The sequence below is a fragment of the Chenopodium quinoa genome, unplaced genomic scaffold (genome assembly GCF_001683475.1).
Source record: "Chenopodium quinoa cultivar QQ74 unplaced genomic scaffold, ASM168347v1, whole genome shotgun sequence".
Lineage (NCBI taxonomy): Eukaryota > Viridiplantae > Streptophyta > Magnoliopsida > Caryophyllales > Amaranthaceae > Chenopodium > Chenopodium quinoa.
Window position 1 is genome coordinate 3,261,450 of NW_018742418.1, and position 21,434 is coordinate 3,282,883.

Below are 21,434 nucleotides of genomic sequence, written 5' to 3' on the forward strand. Positions count from 1 at the left end.
TTCCTATGAGTGCCAAGCATATTCACAACATGCTTTAACGTAGGCGCACTTCGAGCGATGCCTACAATTAGTTTCAATTTTTCCTTTATTTTAATTCTGATTTATGTAATAAATTTTGATTTTGTAAGATATCTGAACATGTTCTATGTTTCTTATGAACATTTGAGTTAGATTTTTGAACATATGTTGGATTAAGTAATTATGAACATTATAAAATGAACATATATTTCAATTAATTATGAACAGAAAGACAACTTATATGAACATGAGCACATATAAAAGTAAATTTTAATTAAAAATGAAAGTAAAGAATATCGAAAGTTTGTAGGTCATGTATTATATTGAAAATGAACGCGATTACAAAGAATATGAACATTGATAGTGTAAATTATGAACATACAAAATGGAGTGGCTAAAATGTGCAGATTATACTTTCATAATTTATGCTTGGTAGTATTTAATTGAACATAGGTTTTTTTTAGTAATTTGAATATATGAAGTATATATATATATTTTTTTTTTGACAACAGTTTAAATAAATACTTCATATAACACTATTACAGAATACAAACTGTCGAGCATTAAAAGAGTCCAATTAATTAAATAAACAAAATAATGTTGTTACTTTCATAAATTAAATATTGAGCTATGTGAAATCAAATTATATGAAAATGAACATAAAACTATTTGAAATTGAACATGTAGCTTTTTTTAAATACGAACATACTTGCTTTTTCTTATGAACATTTTTTGTTACAATATGAAGATAATGATTATGGAACAATTAACATCACATTTGCTAATTTTACTGCAGAATCACCAAAATTGGTTAAAAAATAAAATAAAATTAGCAAATCTCCATTTTTTCTAACAAAATACAAGAAAGTATATTAAAGTGGAGAGAGAAGGTAGACTTTTCCCCCATTTTTGAAAATTTTAGAGCTTTTAGTAATATAGAGGTAGAAAACGGAAAGATAAAAAATTTTCAATGAGGGAAACAAAAAATAATCTTTAAAAAAAAAAGAGGAGAGAGAAAAAATTGTAAAATGATTGTTGAAAATTTTAATTTAGGTTTTCAAAGAATATAGAGGTTGAAAAACGATAATATCAAAATTCAATGGTTAAAACAAAAAATATGTTAAAACAAATAAAGATTGGGCATGGACATGGATGTTCTTTGATTCCTAGCATAAAGAAATGAGGTAGACAAAGAATATAAATCAAAGGAGGAGAGAGAAAATATGTTCAAAAAAAAAAAATATCTTAGTATGACAATTGGAAGTGAGGATGAGGAAATATAACACTATTACAAATTCCTTACTATTCCTACACTTAATAAACTGTCGCTGTTGTTATTTTTTTCCCTTATAATTTCGAACATTATTCTACACTTTATAGCATCGCTAAATTATCCCACTAAATCATGCCAAACATAAAAAGCGGGCTCTAAATTTTTGTTTGGCGCCTCTCCAATTTTACCAAAATATAGGGCAGCATACATATCTGTCTATTAAAAAAGTGAAAAAGAAATTAAAAAAAAAAATAAAAAAAGCAAATCAACCTAAGCTACAACGAGGAAGTTATAGGGTTCTATTCTAAAGTGGAAACAGTAAGCCATTGAAACAAAAATTCTCAAAATTCTTGCACACTCAAAATTTTCAAATACCTAGCTATTGAAGATTGATTCATGGTTAATGGGTGATTTCTTTGGCGGAAACTCAAGAATCAATTGTAGATTAAGAGGTAAGAACTCTAATTTTTCTCGTTTTCGTCTTAATAAATGATAATTTTCTGGGCTCCAATTTGTTATAATCCTTTTGAAATCGTTCGTTGTTTGATGTGACTTTGATTTTTCTTTGTATTTTCTACCTGCAATTCATGTGTTTTTCTTGACTACAATTGCTACAATAACTTTCTATTCTTATTATTTTCGTGGGATTTTCTCTAATGTAATTGGGGCTTTCCTTCTGTTCGGGTTTTTGTTAGGAATTTCAAGATTTTCTGGGTTTTTGTTAGGAACTTTCTTATATCTTCTTCATTTTACTTAAATAAAAGTAAAAATAATCTATTGATATAAATTTTCTGTCTAAGATCAGAATTTCCTTTGATTAAAATTTGAAACTTTGGTACTAGGTTTATTATAATAGTGAATTGAGATTGTGACCCACTAGTGCTGTAATATAGTTTTAATATTTACACATGCAACTTCAAATATGAGTTTTTAGGTATTAATTATTGCTTCTATGTTATTAGTGTTGTACTGTGTGAAGTATAACAGTCAATATTAGGTATTAATTATTGCTTCTATGTTATTAGTGCTGTTATGAGTTTTTAGGTATTATTTATATTTCTTTGCTTTAAACTGTATTTGGTAGGTACTTGGCCCATTTGAAATCATTTGTGAGTAACAAAGCGTAACCAGAAGGGTCAATTGCAGAAGGATACCATTTAGAAGAGACGATTAACTTTTGTTCAAGATACTTAGAAGAAATTGAGACATTATTTTATAGGCTGAAGAGAAATGACAATCATATTCTGGATACAAGTGCTTATTTATTTAATTCTGGTGGTCGATTCATTGGGGTGAAGAAAATTGCTCGTTTAGATACTAAAAGTCTAGAGCAAGCACATCGCTACGTTTTACTTCATTCTGATGAGATGGCTGAATTTTGTGAGTAAGTATTAAGTTAAGTTCCTTAATATATTTTTCTGTCTTTTATTTGTATGGTTGTTGTTTCTATTAATTCAAGTGTTTTGATATTTTACATTGAGTTCTTACGCCAGAAGCGTTGTGAGAATCGATTTAGAGGAGTATGAAGTGACACAATAATAGAGTATGATTGGATTATAAAAGATTTCTCTGATTGGCTTAGAACCCAGGTTGTTATATATAGACTTCTGTTAAAATGAGACATTATTCATTAATTTTTTTTGCTTACTTTATTAGTTATCTTGTCATTTCAGGTACATAACATAGATAGCGGTAGTGAGCAAGGGAAGCTAAGGAAAGCTTTAGCAAGTGGTTTATATGATCGTACTACAGAGTATAAAGGCTTTGTAATCAATGGCTACAAGTTTCCGACTGTAGACCATGAACGCTACCGCAGGACACAAAATTCAGGAGTTATGGTTGAGGCAGATGGCCAGTTTTACTATGGAAAAGTCAGGAAAATATATGAATTAAGTTATTATGGGACTTATAAGGTTGTGGTGTTTCGGTGTGATTGGGCAGACATTAGTAAGGGATTGAAGAAATATAAGAATGGGGGTATTTCTATCAACTTTTCAAAGTTGATGCATAGTGGACGATTAATGAAAGATGATCCTTTTATTTTTTCATCTCAAGCGAAACAGGTTTTTTATGTTGAAGATGAGAATCTAAGCCTAGGGATTTTTTTTTGAAATGGGAGATGAATAATTGATGTGTAATTACTGTTTCCATTTTGAATGTTGGTATTACATGTATGAACTAAAATCTCAGATTTAATTTACCATTTTATTTTGAGTTTTGTTTATTATTAGACAAGTTTATTTGCTATGTGTAGCTTGAAACTTTTATTTTTTCATGAAAATTAACAAGTTTATGTGTAGCAGCTGAATATGTTTCGTAGCAAAAGAATCATGAGCAATTATGGTAATGATCAAGGTCAGAGAGCAGGTCAGAGTACAGGTCAAGGAGCAGACCAGGGAACAAGTCAAGGAGCAGGTCAGGGAACAAGTCAAGGAACAGGTCAGGGAACAAGTGTTGCTTATACAGTCACTTCTGATGAGCTTAATAATTCCAATGCATCTCAAATGAATTTTGGTGAAAACTCTTACAATGACAATGGGAATGAAGCGTGTAGAAATGGTGGAGGTTCAAGAAGGAATGCCAAGAGAAAGAAGCGCTCCATTCCTGTAAATGGGAACTCTTCTATTGACGAAGCCCAAGATTGGAGTGATGGTGTTAACTTTGATGAAAGAGAGGATGTTTGTGCTATTGGTAAGATACCTTACACGAGTCTTTGTTTTCAGACATATCATGATTTTTTTTTTAAAATAATACATGTACTTCTCCCCTTTTCTTATTCAATTTAGTTCTGGAAATGACCGTATGTGATATCTTTGCTCTGTATGTGTAGCATGTAGTTCTTTATTCTGAACTGCGGTGGTGTTTGTGTTGTATATTTGGCTGAAATATGAGTTAAGCTAACAACAATGGCATTAAGACCAACTTTATTATAGTATTTTATAAGTACTTTATTCAAACAACTTATTTATATATGTATTATTCTTAAATGCTTGAGTTGTAGATTCTGAAGGAAATGTGCAGTTATGGAGTGGTTCTATACAACCACATGATGTGTGGTTTCTTGAAAAAGGAGTCAGATTTGAAGTTACATTCAACGGATTTTGCCAACCAATTAGAAAGGGCGGATCAATTCTTGTAAAATTCATTTCAAGTATCGCAAAGAAAGATGATATTTGTCCTATAAGAGATGTAAATTGGCAAAATGTGAATAAAACAATGCTAGGTGATATTGTTAATTTGATTTGTGTAAGTGGTTTTAATTATATTTTTCATTCAGTTTATTCCTTGACGTGTACATATATTTTATAATATTATTATATCCAAAAAATATATGAATTTTTGTAGGAAAAATTCATCATTCCAGATGGTAAAATCTATGATGATGCAATGCTTAAGCACGTGGGTAAGCATCGTAGGCAGTGGAAGTTTGAGCTCAAAGCTAAATATTTCAATCCCACAATACGAACCAGAACACAAATTGAAAAAGATAGGCCAGGTGGAATTGTTCGTGAGAATTGGCTTCTGTTGGTCGAATATTGGTTTTCGAATAAGAGCAAGGTACTCTGTTACAATCTCTGTTTTACATTTTTGCTTTCCGATTTAAATTCATTTTGTTAATTTAATTGAATGGTTGTTGATTTAATGACATGAACTTACTTTTGTTATGATAATGTTAGAATTATTCTGAAATCGGAAGAGAAGCACGTGCTTCTTTGGGATATCTACATACTAATGGTGCTACGAGCTTTGCTAATTCAAGAGACGAATTTGTATGACCGATGCATTTGCCGACACTTTATTCATAAATATTAATCTGTTTTTGTGATTTTAAAATAAATTAATTGAATGATGAATTCGCTTATGAAGGAGATTGAGCATGGAAGAGAGCCCGGTGCTTATGAGTTTTTTGATAAAACTCATCAACCAAAGAATGGATGCTATCCTAACAACACAAATACTGCAGAATTCATTGTATTATTTCCTAACTTATTTCATATTATATTTTAATTACTTGCCAACCTTGTAATTATACACTTTACATGTGTGTGACTATATACTTCCATGCAGGACATGGCAAAAAAAGGATTGATTCAAGTGCTTCAAATTCATCAACTCCGAAGCCTCAAGAAGTTATAGAGAACGAAGTCTTCAATGATTTGATGTATGATAAGGATAAAAAAAACCAAAGACCATTCGGTTATGGATTTGGGGTAAATCATAATGACGGTTTGGAGTTCATGCATTATTGCGGAAAAAAGGGGCACTTCTTATAATAGTAGCAATGACCAAATTATGAAAGCTGATTTTGCAAGGTATAAGAGGCATACCACATACCTCTTAATGAGACTGACAACACAGATGACTAACGTGTTGGATGCAGTGCGAAGCGGTAATGTCTCTAATGAAATGTTAGATGCTACTTCGACAGCATTACGCTCCATACATGCTCAGGTCAGCATCCCTTTTTGTAAAAATATGTAACATTTTTTTGTTTATAAATTATATATATACTGCTTAACCTTTGACTGGTTCTAGTAGCCTTTGGGAAGCTGTTCTCTCGATTGTCCAGTTTATTTATCTATGTTATGTAGTAGTATCCTAAGTACTATCCTAAAAACTAATGTTCTCTATTTTGCTTTTTCTTGGACTAATGTTGGAGCTAGCAGATTAGTGGAGCTAATCTGGGATTTTGGCTCTTTTGGTTGTACTGCTGTTATTATTAATTAATTAATTTCCTTGGTATCTAAAAAAACAGTGGTAACTGGTAAGGTGTACATGGATTAAAGTGCACCTTTAAAATAGTAAACCGTAGGTTTATTTGTTATGGAATAGGAATCTCATTTTAGTTTTTGTATTATATGGCTCAAATAAATTGCACAACATATTAATTGATGTCTTTTTTTCCACAGAATATGGAAGAATCAAATGGAGGTGATGATGAAGATGAAGACGAGGATGTAGATGACTTGGATCTTTCTACTTGATTGGGCATGGAAAAATAGCACATATATTTACCTCATTGAATATGGGAAACAATACAACATACATTATGGAATAGGAATCTGTTTTCTTTTGGTTGACCATTGTTACAAATGGAGATCGACATTGAACTTAATTTCTTGTTTAGAATTTTAGCATTATCGGAATTTATGATTATGTTATTATGATGATGAACGAATTTTAAGTTTATGTATGGATTGTCGGAGATTGTGGTTTTGTTATTTATAGAATGAGATATGTAGTACTACTTTTCTTATTGTTTAACTTTTACTTATTTATTATATTATGTGAGTGCAAATAGAATTTATTTTTGACAACTAGTAGGATACATATGGTCCTATAAATTATTTAATATAAGGTGACGCTTGAAAGAGTTGAAATAGATAAAATAGAGAAAATCTCGACACCTTGATGCGTCCATTAATTCCTGTAAAAAATCACCAAAATTAATCTCGACGCTTTTTAGTATCTAAATACTTCCCGCTTTTTTCAAGAAACAGGTATTTCCGACACTTTAGAATGTCAAAAATGTAAGGCGGGAAAAAAATAAACTTATTCCTCTAAAAAATAATGACACTTTAAAGTGTCAGAATGTGAAGTATAGATGCTTTAAAACATTGATATTATTGACACAACGAAGTGTCTTGGAATTTCCGACATGCGAAATTTCGACACTTTACAAAGTGTCGGTAGTTACTTTACCGACGCTTTGAAGCGTTGAGAAAACACGGAAATTGTGTAGAAAAGGCTAGGGTATTGTAGGGAATATTTCAAGCATTACCCTAGCTCGAACCCCACTAGCTATAATCATACACTTAAGTACGGTGGCGTCCAAAGGGAAAGAAGATAGAGCAAAAGAGTCGCCAACAAGTTTTAGGAACTTGTAAACCGTTCACGAGGTGAAGGTTACACCCCTTAACGATCCAAGAGATCGTCAACTCCAATAGGTCTGGAACCATGACTGGTAGTTCGGGGATGAAGGTACAAATCCAACCTAAAAGAGATTAAACCTACCCTAATAATAAGCCTCTACTTTATTCTGATCGTATTCATGTGCGCTTTCTGACTAACATGCAATCATTAGGTTTAACCCTAAACCCGTTTCTCTATGTTGGTTGAATATTAATGCACAAAAAAAACTATTATTGGCGATCACTTGAAATATAATCAAATTAACCTTAAACAAGATTATTAATTATCTTATTAAGCGTGATTACAAGTACAAATTTCCTTTAAGCATGCATAAAAGGCGAGATCAAGCAATAACAATAAATATATATGAAGCAACATAATAATAATCATCATAACAATTATAATCATAATAATAATAATTATAACAATTATAATCATAAATCATAAAAATAATCATAATAATGTTAAAGCATAATAATAGCAAGATCCTAGGCATGATACTTACAAGATTAATAACAAACCCTAGCATGTCACTAAACATTAAAGATAAAATATATAGCCCTAACATGATATTAACATGAGATTAGGAAGAGAAAATAAAAGGCATCGCAGAAAACACAATTGTCATATTTGATAATAGAAATTATATTTATTACCCTACACATGATACTAGGAAGATCAAAACACCCTAGCATGACACTAGGAATCATAATAACAACCTAGACATGATTTCTATATCATAATATCAATAAATCAATTAAAAGCACTTACTTGGATGCCTCGTATCTCTTTCTAATAACAAAATACACACGTTAGTAACTTCAAGAAAAATATGAAATAAACAATTAAATTAAGTAATTAAAAAAGAGATTTGGGACCAAACCCTCAGAAATTAAAATCTTTCACGTCTAGGGCGAAGAAAACTTCGAACTTGGCTAGGTGTGTCTAGTGCTAATGTATGAGGAATTTTGTTTGTAAAAGGCTAGGCTAGAAAGAGGGAGAGAGAATCAATAAATTCTTGATAAGAGTTGGTGATTGAAAAAGGGGAGATATGACCTCTATTTATAGAGAAAAAAGAGGGTCGAAGAATAAGAAAAGAATCCGAATTCGAATCGAAATAAAACTCGATGGACAGCAGATTTTGCGGATTTTGTTTTTATCATATCTTTTGATCTAGAAGTCCAAATAAGGCATATAATATGTCGTTGGAAAGCTCTTGAAGTCTAATTTTCAACCCAATAAGAATCAGAGATAAAAAGATATGGCTGAAATAGTAGAACGGTGTCAGTTTTGGATAGAGTTTTGTATCTCATTCATATCTTTTTCGTTATAGCTCGGAATTAATATTATAATATATCATTGGAAAGAAAATTTCAAGATCTATACAACCATATAAGATTTTGATAAAGATTATGAGGAACGAAAATAATATCTAACTGTCTTTGAACATCTTTAAATTCGAATTAAATTAGGATTTAAGAAAAGGAAAGTTTTTATTTAACTCAAATTCTTTAATCTTATCTTTTCAAAAAGGATAATTAAGATCTTTTAGAAACTTATAGAAGCTTCTAATTAATCCTAATTAGTTTAGGAATAGGATTAGACTTTTGGACCCTCCACATGATCATTGGGTCGTAGGTAAAATCCGGTTTGGGTATAGTTTAGTATTTTAGCCATAACTTCCTCATTATTCATCGGAATTGGGATTATAATATATCGTTGGAAAGGTCTTTTCAATCCCTATAAAAATACAATATTATTGGACCCTTATCATTGAACAAAATAAACCAGAATGCACGTTTTTCAAAAATAGGGTAAGAAATGAAATATTTTCAAAAACAGAAAGAAAATATATTTTAATAAAAACATCCTCATCATTAGACTTTTCACACTTTTTCTTCGTTCGATAATTAAATGACATGAAAGGTATTCATAACTGGGTTTTGTTTTGGGGAGATACAAATGGGTGTCTACAGAAGCCCCCACTTTGACTAAGTTTGGAGAAACACAAGTTTCAAAAACGATAGTCAAAGTATCGATAGGGACGGAGAATGATTCATAACGTTCTGCGATCCTAAACCACTCTGGTAACACCGATACCTGCAAACTAGCGTTAGTTAAACAGATAAAAGAGTTAAGAAACACGTATCTTGCACCGTCGAGCACACGTCTCTGGAGGTAACCGATTGGTTGTGACGATCTTCCGCAAGCTAGAGAATACCGCCGAAAGACAGCTACACCTGTAACTGCCTAGTCTTCGAAAAGATCACTTCTTGTTGATCCTTAATGCTGCTATGCCAGTACATCGGCGCTTTGCTGCTTGTGAACCGTAGGTGCTTTTGCTGTGATGACAATCCTCTTTTCTTTGGGAATAGTTGCCAACACAACTCTTGTATGATGCATGACAATCCGATTTAGGGAAAGTTGTCAATGCTTTGTAACAATCCATCCTTGGAAATGTTGCTACGATCAAGCGACAATTCGTATCTTGGAAAATTTCCCAAAATCCAATTTTTTGGGAAAAGTTGCCAATGCGTCGTAACAATCTGTCATAAGAACTTTGGTACGATCGACAATCCACATCTTTGAATATAACTCTCGAAACATTCCACCTTGGAAATTTTCCAACGCTATGCGATAATCCTTTTTTTGAAAATATTGCCACAATTGACAATCCGCGTCTTGGAACATTTGCCAAAAAAAGAGTCGATCGACAATCCACTTCGGGAAAATTTGCCACTTGCTGAAATGAATGACAATCCACGTTGAGGAACCTTTGCCGAAATCTATGATGAATAGAGTCCTACAACAATCATTTGGGAAATTTTTCCATAGGGAACTGGGTGTATGACAATCCTATCTCGGAAAACTTGCCAGCGATGAAAATCTGAACTTTAGAATAAATTGTCAAACAGAGAAGGAGCACGACAATCCACGCTTGGAAACTTATCCAGAGATGACAATCCAATCTTGGAAAAATTGTCGTTGAGGATGACAATCCAATTTTTGGAAAAATTGTCGTTTGAAGAAGATGCGCGACAATCCATATTTTGGAAATATTGTCAGTTGGAGATGACGATCCAATTTTGGAAAAATTGTCGTTCAAGAAGAATGCGCGACAACCCATATTTGGAAATATTGTCTTTTAAGTGCTTGTTTTTAAACTGATACATTGGTGCTTGTAATGAGCCAGTGTTTTAGGCGCTTAGGCTAAGTGAGACGATTTTTTGTCAGGTCAATCACTTACTACGATTGTAACCGAGCCGACTACTAATCATGTCAATTTGCTTATAGGGGCTAACTGGCATATCAAGGAACCCGAAATTGCTATATGAGGTCGAAATAACCATTATGAGAGGCTTCGAGCTATGTCGCTGCTGAAATATCGCTGGCACCAAGAATTGGCTCTGTCGCCAAAAGCTAGGATCTAGCGCCAGGCGCTGAACTTTGTGGCCAGACGACAGATGTTGTAGCTAGGCAATAGCCTTGTCGTCTGGCGCTGCGTCGAGTCTTCCCTATTCTTTTCTTGCTGCCGTTGTTGCTTGGTTTTGCTCCGAAATTTGAGCCTGATCGTTTCCTTTCAACCAAATCCGCTCAAATCTTTTGTAAATTAAAGCTCTTCATCTCTAATTTACTGATCTATGTAACTCCTCTTACCTTGTCCCGTGTCATATTCGCGGCTTTTTTTCGAAAAAAATCCGGGAATGTCCTCGCTTGCTTGGATGCACCTGCATTTACATCTTTTACTATAGGACTTTGCTTATCTTTCTTTAGGGTTGACCTAATGACTTAGTGTTGCTTGACTCATTGAATTGACATGACTTAAGGTATAAACTTGACTCACTATGATTGACTGACTCGAGGTTAACTCGAGTCGATGTGACTCGTGTGTGCGTAGTGTTGACTCATGACACTCGATATGTACATGACTCGAAATGCAGAAAAGCAAAAATTTTCCGTCATTTTTGTAGAGGGTACCGACTTTCTCCCGAAAAAGAAAGACGCGAAAAAAGAAAGAAGCTAAGTTTTTGAAGGGTCATGTTAAATGAGCTTAATTCGTTAACGTCGTCTCTCACAGTACAAGGATTGTAACATCTTAGACTATCCTAGTTGACTCAATAATGAAAGTATCTAGGTACTTTAGGCATGGAGGCTAAGCACTTCATACTTCGTGATGCAATGATGATTGATGAGTGATTTTGACATGACAAGGCATGTTTCAACGTCGTGTTAAGATCTCATGACAAAGGGTTCCTAAGGGAAGTATATTTGGTCATGTATCTGTGATGTGTGTGATAGTGATACTAAGGTTAGGCCGCAAGGGCTAAGTGTGTGGAAAATATATTGAAAAGAGTCAAATAATGGTGACTCTTTAGGCTAGGTAGGCTAATGATGAAAGGATCAAGCCCCCAAGTCTAGCTCTAAGTAGATAGGGATGAGAATAGGAGATCCCTTGATATGATCATGATGTGTGAATGTGAATGCATTTTTATTACGGCCACACCTCGATGTGAGGTTGCCTACGTATCCGTTAGGAATCAGGCCGAACGTAGCTCTAGCCGAACCTCGCACAAGTGTATGTATCTCAAAAAGGTCTTTTTAAGGGTTGTAACATGGTTAGGATAAAGGTTGAAGAAGAAGGGGATAAAAGGCTCAAGACCCTAGATAAGCCCCCAAGGTGTGTAACTTTGCTTTTGGAATATTTTTATTTTTATGCTTGAGGTTTATCTCTTTTTTTTTTTTGCTTAATTTATTTTATTTTTATAAGTGTGGGCAATCCCGATCATGCGGTACGGTCTATCACTCACTTGGCATTCATTTTTCTCAGGCACGGTACCGAGCACTCGATAAGAGATGCAATCTGAGACGTGTTCATATCAAAGACATATTCATGTCAAAGACATTGGAACACTTGCCCTTTTGTACACTTTTATTATTATTTTTATTTTTTATTTTTTGCTATTTTAATCTTTTGAAGTCATTCAAGCTTTTTGAAGTTACATAAGTCACACACCATCCCATCCCAAGGTTAGGTAGATGTAGGTTGAAAACTGAAAGGTCTATCGTTAGACGAGGCTCAAAGTGGTTTGCCAACAAAGGATGGCATATTTGAAGGGTGAAAGGTGATATGATGTAGCTACAAGGGGTGCCTCAAATCATTGGTATACCTTGTGCTTAGTTTGACATGGATTTTTTTTTTGTTCAATGTAATGAAATGATCATATGCAAGAAAATAAATGCTCATTTTATTAAAAGGGGAAAAAGAAAGAATCTACAAAATTAATCTAAGAGAAAAAAGTGTCTATGCTAGACTTATTTGGGAAAGGGTTTTAAAAAAAGAAGAAGAAAGGCATGAAATCTTGGTGAGAAGTTTGCCTTGTGCATTTGTTTCATCATTACCCTCTTTTTCTTTTGTTTGTCAATCACATGACCTAAACTCGATTCAACATGCGTGGATGGAAGAAGGTAGGAAGAATGAAGGTTGTGATATGGAGAAAGCATGTAGAGAATGGAAAGATGATGTATATGGAGAGATATGAAAAAATTAGGAATAGAATGTACCCCCAACTCAAATGACGGAAAAAACCAATTCATACATGAATTTAAGACATGGTCATGGTGACATATATATTAGCGGGTGCTTTATTATGAGTGCAAGTGACAAGTTAAGACTCGTGTCATGACCATGTGGCTAGACTATGTGACTAGAATCGAACAAAGACTAAGTTAAGGCCTCACGTATATGCATTAAACTGGATAGGCTGTGGTATTTTAGTCATAACTTTTTATCTGTGACTGATTGGGATGAAACCAACACCAAATTAAAGATAAAACTCGGGGCTACAGATCCATAGGTTGTACGACTCATAGTTCTTCCTAGAACTCCGGCTATGACCAAAACAAGTCGACGTTTGTGCAGTATACGGGAATAAAAATCCGGATTAACTTAAAGGACCTATGACTCAATTTTAGGTATATTTATTAGCTCAAATTAATTAATTAATTAATTATAAAAATTCCTTTAGTCATTAATTAGTTTATTTAGGCTTAATCACAAGTCAAACAAACGGTTAGGAAAAACACATATAGTATGCATAAGCAAAGAATGCACAAGTAGTCAAGTAGACAGAATATGATGCAATGAGTTTGCAACCTAACCATGGCTTTAGTTCTCTAAAGTTCGGGATATGTTTTAGTCAAAGAGGGTCCATGGTTAATTGTCCGGATGCACCGCGCGGAAGCCTAACCGTGAAGGGTTGGCGCGAGTGGATGGGACACCGCGAGTTAAGAAAAACTCGCTTCCATGGTTTGGTGAATTCAACATTCTCGGATGTACACTTTGTTTCTCAGAGCGTTCAATCAGGTAGATGGAGCACGAATTCCCAGAGGGTTATGCCCATATGTAGAACACATATGGGTTTCAGAAAAGTGAGAAAAACTCAATCGGGAAGTAGGATCGAGCAAACAGTGCTAAAAACTGGTCAAAATTAGAACGCATATTTCTGGCTTGGTATTGGAAGAACTTGGCGCCAGCAAACAGAGGCCGGCGCCACAATTTGGCTTAAGCGCCTGGCGAAAGAAGCTGTTGCCTGGCGTTAAAGTCAAATGAGTGGCGCTAGAATTTGTTTCCTGACGCTAGTTCCTACATGCTTTAACAGCTTTCTGTGCTCGATAAAATTTTCCAGTTTCGCGCAGCATTATTTCGGTTCTAGTTGTGAAAGATATTCCTCAAATTTCCTCGTGTAAAATCCCTATGTTTAACTCATTACGGATTGTCTTTCCAATGAGATCTTTTTTTTATGCATATGACAATAATGTTAATCAAAATTACGCACATAAAATACTTAGAACTTTTCGATTCTCATCCACTCATTCTAAATCATTGCCAAAATAAATTTCAGGAATTAAAATAGAAATCCTCCCTAGTGGAGTCGCCAAAAAACTGTAGGGAATATTTCAAGAATTACCCTAGCTCGAACCCCACTGTGATCATACACTAAAGTACGGTGGCGTCCATAGGGAAAGAAGATAGAGCAAAAGAGTCGCCAACAAGTTTTAGGAACTTGTAAACCGTTCACGAGGTGAACGTTACACCCCGTAACGATCCAAGACATCGTCAACTCCAATAGGCCTGGAACCATGACTGGTAGTTCGGGGATGAAGGTACAAATAAAATCCAACCAAAAGAGATTAAACCTACCCTAATAATAGGCCTCTACTTTATTCTAATCGTATTCATGTGCGCTTTCTGACTAACATGCAATCATTAGGTTTAACCCTAAACCTGTTTATCTATGTTGGTTGAATATTTATGCACAAACAAAACTATTATTGGCGATCACTTGAATTATAATCAAATTAACCCTAAACAAGATTATTAATTATCTTATTAAGCGTGATTACAAGTTTAAATTTCCTTTAAGCATGCATAAAAGGCGTGATCAAGCAATAACAATAAATATATATCAAGCAACATAATAATAATCATCATAACAATTATAATCATAATAATAATAATTATAACAATTATAATCATAAATCATAAAAATAATCATAATAATGTTAAAGCGATAATATCAAGATCCTAGGCATGATACTAACAAGATTAATAAAAAACCCTAGCATGTCACTAAACATTAAAGATAAAATATATAGCCCTAACATGATATTAACATGAGATTAGGAAGAGAAAATAAAAGGCATCGCAGAAAACACAATTGTCATATTTGATAATAGAAATTATATTTATTACCCTACACATGATACTAGGAAGATCAAAACACCCTAGCATGACACTAGGAATCATAATAACAACCTAGACATGATTTCTATATCATAATATCAATAAATCAATTAAAAGCACTTACTTGGATGCCTCGTATCTCTTTCTAATAACAAAATACACACGTTAGTAACTTCAAGAAAAATATGAAATAAACAATTAAATTAAGTAATTAAAAAAGAGATTTGGGACCAAACCCTCAGAAATTAAAATCTTTCACGTCTAGGGCGAAGACAACTTCGAACTTGGCTAGGTGTGTCTAGTGCTAATGTATGAGGAATTTTGTTTGTAAAAGGCTAGGCTAGAAAGAGGGAGAGAGAATCAATAAATTCTTGATAAGAGTTGGTGATTGAAAAATGGGAGATATGACCTCTATTTATAGAGAAAAAAGAGGGTCGAAGAATAAGAAAAGAATCCGAATTCGAATCGAAATAAAACTCGATGGACAACAGTTTTTGCGGATTTTGTTTTTATCATATCTTTTGATCTAGAAGTCCAAATAAGGCATATAATATGTTGCTGGAAAGCTCTTGAAGTCTACTTTTCAACCCAATAGAATAAGAGATAAAAAGATATGGCCGAAATAGTAGGAAGGTGTCAGTTTTGGATAGAGTTTTGTATCTCATTCATATCTTTTTCGTTATAGCTCGGAATTAATATTATAATATATCATTGGAAAGATAATTTCAAGATCTATACAACCATATAAGATTTTGATAAAGATTATGAGGAACGAAAATAATATCTAACTGTCTTTGAACATCTTTAAATTCGAATAAAATTAGGATTTAAGAAAAAGGAAAGTTTTTATTTAACTCAAATTCTTTAATCTTATCTTTTCAAAAAGGATAATTAAGATCTTTTAGAAACTTATAGAAGCTTCTAATTAATCCTAATTAGTTTAGGAATAGGATTATACTTTTGGACCCTCCACATGATCATTGGGTCGTAGGTAAAATCCGGTTTGGGTCTAGTTTAGTATTTTAGCCATAACTTCCTCATTATTCATCGGAATTGGGATTATAATATATCGTTGGAAAGGTCTTTTCAAGCCCTATACAAATACAATATTATTGGACCCTTATCATAGAACAAAATAAACTAGAATGCACGTTTTTCAAAAATAGGGTAAGAAATGAAATATTTTCAAAAACAGATTGAAAAGATATTTTAATAAAAACATCCTCATCACTAGACTTTTCACCTTTCGTTTCGTTCGATAATTGAATGACATGAAAGGTATTCATCACTGGGTTTGGTTTTGGGGATACAGAAATGGGTGTGTATAGTTATTCTAGTAGTGTAAATACAAGTAAACGAGTAGTGCGGGTTTTGTAGGGTTATATGGGCTTTAAAATAAAAAAAAGGTTATGTGGGCTGTTACATGGGCTTGGCGCACCTATTTTGTGTGCACCATGGTGCATGTAATAACAATTGCTCGCACAGAGGTTTCCAACGATATATTATAAGCCCAATTCCAATGAATAATGAGCAAGTTATGGCCAAAATACTAAATTAGGTCTGAAATGGTTTTATGGCCCAATGATCTAGTGGAGGGCCTAACTATTTTTCCTAAAATTATTAGGATTGATTCTAATCTTCTAGTAGTCTAGAATGTTATTTTGAGTTTTAATAGAGTTAGGATTGATAATTATCTTTTTAGAAAAATAAGGAATTTGATTTGAAATAAAACAAGTGTTTTATTTTGATAAAATGTGATTTAAAATTGATAAACACGGAGTTTAATTGCTTACATATTAAGCAGAGGATTCCGAGAAAAAGCGCGTTTTATCTTTTAATTAGCGCTAAATGACAAGTCTGTCTCCAAACGACAGAGCCTATCGCCATGCGTGATGCTTTTCATTTCGCGTTGTGCTCTGTTGCTTGCGACATGGGTCAGTTTTATTCCGATTCAACTTCTGATTCTTTTCTATCGTTTTCGGATTATTTTCTTTATAAATAGAATCATATTTCCCCATTTTCATTCACTTAGAATCATCAAGATTCACAACCATCCTTATTCTCTCAAGCAATAGCTTATTCTTCTCCCTCTTTCTAAACCTTCTCCTTTTACAAAATTCTGCATTCACAAGTTCTAAACACACCTAACCAAGTTCGTAGTTGCCTTCTCCCTAGACATGAAGGTAATTTCTGAAAGTTTGGTCCCAAATCCCTGTTTCAATTATTTAATTTAATTGTTTGATTTAACATTTTCCTTGAAGTTAATAACGCATGTATTTTGTTATTAGAAAGAGATACGAGACATCAAAGTAAGTAATTCGATTGTTTACTATTCTTTTGATGTAGAAATAATGTTTGTAATTTTATATTAATTCCTAGATACATGTTTAGGGTAATAACTAATATTTCTAATATCATGTATGTTTCTAGTATCATGTTTAGGTTGCTTCCTATTCTTCCTAATATTATGTTAGTATCATGTTAGGGATAAAACTTGATCTTTATTGTTTAGTGACATGCTAGGATTTGTTATTAATCCTGTTTGTATCATGCCTAGGATCTTGCTAAAATTATTATAATTTGAGAATATTTTATGATAATGATGATTATTATTATTGTTGCTTGATGTATTATTATTGTTATTGCTTGATCACGCCTTTTATGCAGGATTAAAGGGAATTAGTACTTGTAATCACACTTAATAAGTTAATTAATAATCTTGTTTAGGCTAATATGATTATAATTCAAGTGATCGCCAATACTAGATTTGTTTGTGCATTAATATTCAACCAACATATATTAAACCGGTTTAGGGTTAATATATTGATTGAATGTTTGTCAGAAAGTGCACATGAATTTGAGAAGAATAAAGTAGAGGCCTATTTTTAGAGCAGGTTTAATCTCTTTTAGGTTGGATTTGTACCTTCATCCCCGAATATCCAGTCATGGTCTAGGATCTTGTGAACGGTTTACAAGTTCCTAAAACTTGTTGGAGACTCTTTTACTGTAGCTTCCTTCCCTTTGGACGCAACCATGATTAAGTGTATGATCACAGTAGGCTCAAGTGTGGGATTCTTGAAATATTCCTTATAGTTTTTTGTCGTCTGCACTGGGGAGGGTTTCTATCTTAATTCCTAGAATTTATTTTGACAATGATTTAGAATGAGTGGATGAGACTCGAAAAGTTTTAAGTATTCATGTGCGTAATTTTAATTGACATTATTGACATAAGAATAAAAAGTTCCGCATTGGATAGACCATTCGTAATGCGTCAAATTCATAGAATTTCACACATAGGAAATTTGAGAAATATCTTTCATAATTAGGATCGAAAAAACGATACAAAAAATCTTAATATTCAAAGAACAGAAAGCTGTTGAGGCATGTAGGAACCGATGTCGAGAAAACAGTGCCAACGTCATGCGATGGCTCTGTCGCCGTGCGACTACAATGTCATTTGGCGACAGAGTTATCTTCTTGTGATAGGCCCTGTTGTCTCGCGCCACGTTCTTCCAATACCGAGCCAAAAACATACCTTATTTGTTTCGACCGATTCTAGTATTGTTCGCTTGATTCTACTTCCTAATTGAGTTTTTCTCACTTTTCTGAACCCATAAGTGTTCTACATATGGCCATAACACTCTGGGAATTCATGCTCCATATTCCTAATCAAACGCTCATGGCAACGAAGGGTACATCCGAGTTTGTTGAATTCACCAAACAGTGGAAGAGAGTTTAACTCGCGGGGTCCCATCCATACGCACCAACCCTTCCAAAGGTAAGGCTTCTGCGCGGTGCATCCGGACTCACAACCATGGAACCTTTTTGAATAACCCTTATCCTTGAACTTTAGAGAACTAGAGCCATGGTTAGGTTGCAAACTCATTGCATCATATTGTGCTTACTTGACTACTTGTGCATAACCTATGTGTACTTACACTAACTGTTTGTTCGACTTCTGAATGAGTCTAGATAAACTAATTAATGCCTAAAGGACTTTGCTTGATTAATTAATTAATAATATGAGTCTAAATAAATTGTTCACCTTAGTACAACTATATGCTTGTCCTTTTAGAGTAAAACACTGGAAACAGGCCCAGACTACTGCTCCAGTAATGTCACATGAGTTTGGCCTGTGGCGCGACACATTAGTGTCTGGCGCGATGTGACAACAATGTCATTTCGCGCTAGTCCTAGCGTATGGTGACAGTCCTGTTGCTTCGGCTACAACTTAGTTTCTTACTCGAGTCCTCACATTGAGTCTAATTAATCAATTTATAAAACGACAAAAGCTATATTTAGTCCTTAATTGATTCTAAGCACATAGTCGCATGGTCCTACACAAGTATCAAAGCATGTCATCTTCTGTCATTTTTAGGGGGGGTAAGTCGGATATTAATTCTCCAATTAAACTATACTTGTTTAAATCCTATGCTTGAATTTCCCAAAAATTTCCCAAAAATAAGCACCCTATTTTTGCTTTTCTTTAAAAACCAATAAAATCAAAGTCAATTTAAGTCAAGTCATTAAAATAAACGGTTTAATTTACAGTAGTTACTCAAGAAGAGAAGGTCGGCTAATCAAGGACGACGCTTTTGTTCATATCTCACTCTTTGATAAGCCGATTCGTCAAAAGAGAAAAGCTAATAGGATAATGGCAACTCCAGAAGAAGTCAATGAACTTAGGCAGAACTTGGCCGATGTAACTAAAATGATGAAGGATATGGATCTTCAAGTCAATGACCCTACAAAACAACAACAGATGCAGCGAATGGAGGAAAGCTTGAACAAGTTCTCTAATGACTACAAGTTTTGGGGCATTAGCTCACAAGGGGTCTTAGTGGACAAGGAACTTCTTCCGCAAAAGTTTAACACCAATGACATCCCTAGATTCAAACCTACTGACAATCCTTATTTCCACTTAAGAGCTTTCAAATCCATAATGAAAATTAAGGGGATTGATAGGAAAGTCTTTCACTCTTTGTTCTCTCTATCTCTTAAAACCATTTGCCAACAATGGTTCTTTTCTCTTGACAAATAAAAGATCTCTACTTGGGATGGAATAGTAAACGCTTTCATTGATAGGTACAAATGTAAAATTCAAGTTGGATAATGACAGAGCGGCGAGTAAGGGGCCATGAAGACAACCCGCCGCACGAACTTGCTTTGCTCTCGCTCCGCTCGTTCCTACCAGCCTTCTTCCCACTAAAGGCCAAGAAGTTTCACTTCCTTCACCTTAGCGAAAACCTCACAAACCTTCTTTTATTGGCCTGTTACTCTTAAAGGTGGAGCTCCTCCAGCTCCCCTTTCTTTTTAAAAGAATCAAAATACGAATGAAATAAAAAAGGCCATCATTAAGGCAAACAATGCGATAACTTCCGTTAGAGCAAAGAAATTGACCATAGAGAACTTGAGATGTTAAAACTAAAAGAGAATGAAGGTTTTACTTCCTTCTTTAATAATTGGAGGGAAACTTCCACTAAAATGGTTGAGGTTCCTAGTGAGAAAGAATATGTAAGGGTGTTCATTAAGAACCTCCAAGAAAAATATTCTAAGCATCTCAAGTATCAAAGAAATTTGAATACTTTCAAGGCAGGCTATGACATAGGAATCAACATCGAGGATGACCATGCAAAGAAAAAAGCTGCTAACAACTCTAATAGTGGCTGGAAAGGAAAGAAGAATGACAATCCTTCTTCTTCCAAAACCACCCACTTAAACAATGTTAGTACCTTTAATCTTAATGAAGTCCTTGCTATGAATAATCAAGGATGAAAGAAGCCATTAAGGAAGAATTTTACTCCTATTGGCATGAGTTATGATACCGCATTTGATCGCCTTCATGCAAAAGGTCTTATAACTCCCATTGGACCATTTGGAGATCCACCAGTCGAAAGGAGGACGACTAGTTGGAACCCCAATGCACATTGTAAATACCATCAATGTAGGGGACATCTTACTGAAAATTGCTGGAAGCTAAAGGAAGCTATTCAAGATCTAATTATTAACAACAAACTTCCATTGCCTCCTGTAAGCAAGAAGCCAAGCATCAATAGCGCCCCACTTTCAGATTCTCTAGCTATTTCTGATGAGGAAAGTGATATTGACCTATCATCCCTCATTAAACCAGTCAAAGAAGCCCATGCTATCGAGGAAGAGGAGGAAACCTTCTTCGATGCCATGAGTGATCTTCCTACAAGTCAACAACTTGCCACAAAAGGAGAAGTATGGGTTATCACACAACTGGTAAAGGAAGCAATATGTATATGTCGCGAGGCCCTCGATCACATAAAGATGGCTCAAAATAAATGTGATATTAAATATGCGACACCTACAAAGACTACTAAGAGAAAGCCATTTTCCGTCTAAGTAGGCGAAACACCCAAAAGGAGTGACAAGTTTTACACCCCAATTGGGACTTCTTACGCAAACATGTTCAAAATGCTCTTCGAGAGTGGGAAAATCAAACCTCTCAAGCCAAGACCA

At 34.1% G+C, this 21,434-nt stretch overlaps 1 protein-coding gene across 6 annotated transcripts; it reads left to right on the forward strand.

Moving 5' to 3' along the window:
- The first annotated feature begins 1,328 nt into the window (after positions 1-1,328).
- LOC110709406 lies at positions 1,329-6,573 on the forward strand. Of its 6 annotated transcripts, none has more exons than XM_021887644.1 (11): positions 1,329-1,743; positions 2,376-2,675; positions 2,773-2,880; positions 2,965-3,462; positions 3,595-3,982; positions 4,293-4,537; positions 4,637-4,849; positions 4,969-5,061; positions 5,159-5,263; positions 5,360-5,743; positions 6,202-6,573. In XM_021887644.1, the coding sequence occupies exons 4-10, from the start codon at positions 3,448-3,450 to the stop codon at positions 5,426-5,428; spliced, it is 1,128 nt and encodes a 375-aa protein (XP_021743336.1). In that variant the 5' UTR covers positions 1,329-1,743; positions 2,376-2,675; positions 2,773-2,880; positions 2,965-3,447; the 3' UTR covers positions 5,429-5,743; positions 6,202-6,573. The 6 variants fall into 6 exon arrangements, with proteins under 6 accessions (XP_021743336.1, XP_021743327.1, XP_021743339.1 ...); XM_021887635.1 differs by having other exon boundaries at positions 1,330-1,743; positions 2,785-2,880; XM_021887647.1 differs by having other exon boundaries at positions 1,330-1,743; positions 2,376-2,671; positions 2,785-2,880.
- Positions 6,574-21,434: the final 14,861 nt, after the last annotated feature.